General features: G+C 41.3%; 1 protein-coding gene across 2 annotated transcripts in view; it reads right to left on the bottom strand.

Annotated features, from left to right (window-relative positions):
- Positions 1-222: 222 nt before the first annotated feature.
- The window catches only part of RhoGEF3 (Rho guanine nucleotide exchange factor 3), a 439,898-nt gene continuing 434,120 nt past the window's right edge, over positions 223-6,000 (bottom strand). For both annotated transcript variants that reach the window (XM_037429583.2, XM_075887586.1), the window contains exons 17-19: positions 5,806-5,964; positions 4,974-5,051; positions 223-4,154 (exon numbers count right to left, since the gene is read on the bottom strand). In XM_037429583.2, coding sequence (XP_037285480.2) covers positions 3,949-4,154; positions 4,974-5,051; positions 5,806-5,964 — 443 coding nt within the window. In that variant the 3' untranslated portion in view covers positions 223-3,948. The remainder of the gene's footprint in view (positions 4,155-4,973; positions 5,052-5,805; positions 5,965-6,000) is intronic.

Here is a 6,000-nt window from a genome sequence, read left to right as displayed (position 1 = left end):
TCACGCCCATGCCCGAGTATTATGTTCAAGAATGGTCAGCTGATTTCTCCTCAGCTCTCGTGTGAAAAACTTTTCCAGCAAGAGACATCAGGCTGAAACCAATTTACCCTGCACTGGGCATAAAGTTTCTGTTGCAAATGTGCAGACAGTAAGTAAGGCTACAAAGTTACAACATCAGTAAAAAAATAAACTTAAGGACATAAATGAACCGAACGAGATGCATAAATGTAAACATATATTTATTTCATGCATAAACACTCTGCAACATTCTAAAGATGGTGGAAACATATAAAAGTATGTACACATTTAAAATATACAGGCAGACATATTTTACAAAAGGCTCAAATTATACACACACGCACACACACACAGAGTCTGACAGAATGGAGGGACATCTGCGCTGTGTCGTGACTCAGGCACCCCAATGTCCCGTTCCCCCTCCTGCCGTAGACTAGCTGTTCTGGGGCTACCCCATGTGCCCATCGCTGGAAGACATTATACACATGAGAGATTGTGCCATTCGGAGAAAGTAAGAACACATCTGAACAGGTGCAGACCCACTGTTAACATTCCATGAGATTGGTCTAAATTGGCAACGCTCCTTAAAAAAAAATAGGATGGGCAAGTGCTTCACCCCACCACGATGCCACGAAAGTCATTGTCTCGATAAGGTAACATGACATATACATATATGGCGGGAAAAACTCTTTACAACCACCTATAGACAACATCTGGATGTGACAACAACACAGTGTGTGAAAACCCGTCCGCGAGTTGTAACCTGTACATAAAAATGTCTCAGACTTTCACTACACCAGCGACAACAATGCCTTTCTATTTCTGCAATACATCTGCGATCAGTATGAAACAAATAAGAAGCCTGAGAGTGTGTATGTTCACATTTTTTACGTAATAAACAAGATGCATTTGTCTTGGCTGTTTCATCTAGACTAGGCCGTTATACAAGATCGTTCAAGATTTGCCACACCAGCTGTTATGTACATAAAAATCAATAAACAACGAGAAGGAGCCACTATGCAAGATAAACTGGAGAAAATGGGCATGACAGCTGGGGCATGCATAACAAACTATCACTATTAGCACGAGAGTCCGTGAATACGGTCATACACACAGTTCATTCATTCTAGGGAGCTAAATTTCTGCTAGCACTTTCACACAACGCAGGCCAATGCATAGAGTGCTCGCAAGGCAAGTCAGTGCAAAGCAAGCAATAAAACACACCAGAGGGGTGAAATGCCAAGCACTGCCTTGCAACACGCCTCAATTTTCGAAAGGGTGTGCACCGTGTTGTGTTTTTCCACGTTTAACAAACAGCAAGATCGACAGATCAGATGAGGGCAATGTGAGCAGCAGCACCGTTTAATAAAGAGCATTCATAATGTCTCAAAAAATGTGTGCGTGAAGAAGTGAACACTTGTTAGTCTTGGTATACATATGCACCAAAGCTGCGATGGGGTTATTGCCTCCCAAGCGACAATCGTGGCAAAGTATACAAGGTCATATACCTGCGATTGAACAGCGCAGAGGGCACGGCAGACAGGCGGTAAAGATCTACGGCAACGACTGATCGAGCAAAGCTGCGCGGAACGCTGCCAAAGGGGGCAGCAGCTTGACTAATACGAGTCCTCCGACTATTACAACTAATCCTGTGTAAGCAGGCATTTTTTTACATCACCATTACTCCAATCGCGCAGACCTCTAGATTTTTGAGGTCCTCTTCAAGTCGTCGCAGAGCAACAAGGTGACAGCAATCTGCGAGGCAGACGGGCCGCTGCCAAGTCACACTTCCTGCAGTTCACTCGCAATACCAGATTGGCAGGATTGAACTGTTGAAAATGATTATCGCAAAAGTTGCCATAAATATACAACACTCGCATTTACGGCAGAACGCAGAGTGTCTGCAAGGTTAGGACACTGCGACCAGTGATCTTTCTTCTTATTCATGAAGACAATGTGGTCGCTGGCCGAACAGATCTGCATAGTTTGATCGTAATATAAATATGCCACAGACTTAAACCACAGCACAAAAGCGTGCAATTAGAAGGGCAAATAACAATATAGGTGAGGTGCAAGTCATTCTGACCTCTTTAGAAAACAAGAATGAAAAGCAATTATAAATAAGAAGCTGCAGTGGTGTCCAATGCACCACAAGCACTGGATGGAATGGTGCACATAATAGATGGCTTGACAGGAAAAGTGGGCATCACTTTTGGCAGGGGTGAGCAGTAAGTACCGTGGAGATTTTGAATACAAATCGAATATCAAACAACATTCAGCAAGCACACACTGTGAACACAATGATGCGGTAAAGAATGTGGATTATGCAAGCAGCAACGTTAAGCAGTCATGCAGTGATTTGGTGCACAATCAACAAATGCTGTTTCTTTCAGCATTTCCGTATCTCAGTGCTTTTTTTCCCACTTAGACATAGATTGCCCATAGTTCAGTCTGCCAGTAAAAGAAGGTATCACTGACAGTAAACTGCCTGCGAAGCAGAAGAATAAGGAATTGGTGCCAGATAAATAGTAACCAACATAGGCAACATCAATAACAAATCACAAGGTGCTCAAAGCTGAATTCTGAACGTTCAACATGTGCCACAACATTGCTGGCTATAAAGTGTCATTTCATTTAGTGTCACAAGCAATGATAATTCGAACGCCAAACATATTTCTTAAAACCCTAGGTATGTAGAGGGCAAACAATATTTTCTAGGTGCCGACTCATTAGGCATATATCACCAATATTGGTTGAGCATGAAGTCAGCATTATTTAGCATTAGCATTATTTGCTAAATAGGATGGTAAAATTCATTGAATAATTTCTTGTGCTTGTTTCTAACGTAGGCTGACTTGATAAGCATTTTCAATAGTTGGCTCTTTGCACATGTTATTATGGAAATGATGCCAATAATTAACACTGTAGTTCACCTATCACAAAGACTGCCATAAAATAAAATACCCAAATTATTTTCAAGCATGGAGAAGAAAATTCATGTTTGTTAAAGTAATCAATACATCGGTTTTGCATTTATTTATTTTATTCTCTTACAATTTTGAATAGCTTTTCCACAATGCATAGTGATCAGCTCACATTAACACGGATGTACATCAATTCAATTGAAATCAATGAGTGCTCTAATGTGCAAGCATTTGGCATTGCTAAAGAACTACTAGCCATGATATATATGTGGATTCCAGCAGATTTATGGCACCGTACAGCCAATAACACCAAACTTAAAATAATAGATAAGAACATGAGCAAGTCGTTAATATACCTGAAAGTGCATGCGAAAAACTAAAAGCCTTGTATCTGCATGGTTGTAAGAATGTTCATAAACAAATTTGAAGCTTAGTAATAGCTGAACTGCATCAATGACTTCTTTTTTAACACAACTAGACTTATTATTAAGGGTGCCGAATTTCTTGGGTACATCGGCCCTTACATTGCATATAAAAGCGGTGTTACTGTGAATTGCCAAAGACCGTTGCATGTATGTTTGAACTATATGTATACCCAGCTTTATAACGTATCTGGTGTTTCCAATCAGTATTTGGGCGTAGAGCCTGTAACCTGTCATAAATAAAATAATAAATAAAATTCAATAAATATATAACAAGCTAGTAGGTTCCAGATGTGGAACCCTGTCAGTGCAGTTAGCGATCATTAATTAGTGGGGTCGAGATTGCAAGAAATGTTTACTAGTGACACAACTTCCATGGTGTTCGACAAACTTTTGTCAGTCATGGTCGAGAAATGCCATTCTTGTTCAGGCATACTTTTCAAATCATTCTCCACTTCTGGAGCACAATTGCAAATATTAACCTACATCAGCACCTAAACCCACGTATTTCACTCTATATTTAGGTATATTCGATTTGTATTCATAAAGCGTTAAGAGCGTTCTTGTAAAGGTTCAAGCGCCGTCTACTTTTTCACTTTCTTGCCGCTGCCAAAATGAAACCACCCCGAGCCCTTCTTTTTTGGCAAGCCATTGGCTGAAACAGTGTGGTGGCTGGTGTGCAGAGTTGACGGCAAGCTGCCAGTGCGGGGCTTTGGGCCAGGTGGGTCGAGAAGGATCTCCACGACTGCAACGTCGGGATGCTGAGACCTGGGTCCTTTCGGAAGTTTTGCTGCAGAACGAGACAAGAAGAAGAAAATAAATATAAATTGACAACACTCCATCCATAGCACGAAGTCACGAGAAAATTCACACAAATTTCTCAGAATAGAAAAAGAAGCTGCCGAGTTGCCGAAAAATTTGCACTGGTCCGGGGATCTAACTGAGACCTATGCCTTCCCAAGGCAGCTGCTCTAGGTAGCAAATGGTAGACCAGCGGTTAACATGATGTGCATGATCACAGAATATTGCAAATGAGCTCTGAAGAAGGGGGGATTGAATGCAAAAACGCGTGGAAACTTCACAAGTGGATGAACGCTTCGGTCATGTAGCATTGCTTCTGTTGATTTAAGTTTTGCTTTGCTCTTTTGTACCAAGTTGCAGTATATGTGTGTGAATTTACACACCTTCACTCATTTGTTTGTGCAAGCTTCCATAAAGCAACTAATAAAACTATTTCCTCGCACTATGGTTCTGAGCTGCGCAGAGCTCAGGAACTTCTCAAGGTCATTTAAGCTTTAGTTTCTCTGCTTCTCCATCTTGAAGTGAGAAAAAGTGACATTGATTGACAGGCTAACTGACTGACCAATTGATTGATTGATTGACTGATTTGGTCAGTAGTGCACAATGGGTGAGCCAGGCTCTTACCTGGAAGCACAAAGTTCACAAAGTTAACTCATTACCAACTGCATAAACTGAGGCAAACGTTTAGTTAGACCAACTCAAATTGAATATCTTCAGCTATGTGGCACAGAGTGCTTCTCTGCTTCAAGGTGAAAAACACTTGAGCACCCCACCTGAGTAAAAAAAAAAAAAATGGAGCTATACATACCTCTTGGACGTTTTGGCTTCAGCTTGTTGTTTAGCGCCATCTTTGCAGACTTCTTTGCACTCTCAGTCACAACATAGCCTTAAAACGAAAAAAATGATGCCTATTACTGATCAGCACAGGCTTTTTGTACATCAGCATTGCTGATGATTTTAAAAATTATTGTTCTCTCGACCACGGTGTAAGAAAGCTCTAGAGCATGCAGATTTTACCGCCAAATTATAATCTAATACAGTGGTTCTCAGCCATGGATGTGTCAGGGACCCATTGCGGACTGGTGGAAATGATGGGGGACCCTTTGCAGCGGAGGGGAGGGGGGTAGGTAGGTAAATTAACACAACCGGAGCATGCAACAGGGGCCTTTTATTGCTACCGTAAACATCAATAAACGTGCCACATCGCTTCATTTTGGACAGTTCATCAATACGTGGAACTGTCACGCTTAAAGAAAAGTTAGGCTTTCGCGGATCATAGAAATAGCTTAGCGGACCTTCATTTGAGAACCACTGATCTAATACATGCTATTCTACAAGCATTCATGTGCGCGGAAAAACTCCACAGTTGCATTATCAGATGCAACTTCAATACCACGCTCTAATCAGATGTGCTACTGAAAGAACGTTAAATTTATGTTGCCATATTTAGCTGGAGAAAAGGGGCACCAGTATGAAAGAAAACTTTCAGAAAAAGAAAAGGAAAGAAATGACATAATATTCATCTTTATGGTATACAGCAGTATATTTACAGATAGCAGAACATCTAACTTATACAGAAGGAGGAAGATAAGTGATTCTACATATAATGACACATTATGGCATCAAAACCATCGTCTTACCTTGCTCTCTGTCATCGCGAACCCTTTCCCTTTCGGCTTGGAATGCCTGTAGCCACTTTTCCTTCTCAGCAGCGGTCTTCGTAAAGAACAGGTACCACTTTTCTCTCGTGGTGCAGTACACCTTCCAGGCATTTCTCACAGTAGTGCCAAACTGGGAATCTAAGCAGTAAGAAACAAGTGCACCAGGCAATTACG

Source organism: Rhipicephalus microplus, chromosome 1, assembly GCF_043290135.1.
Source record: "Rhipicephalus microplus isolate Deutch F79 chromosome 1, USDA_Rmic, whole genome shotgun sequence".
Taxonomy (NCBI): Eukaryota; Metazoa; Arthropoda; class Arachnida; order Ixodida; family Ixodidae; genus Rhipicephalus; species Rhipicephalus microplus.
Note: the sequence above shows the minus strand (reverse complement) of the source record. Positions and strands in the feature narration are given on the sequence as shown.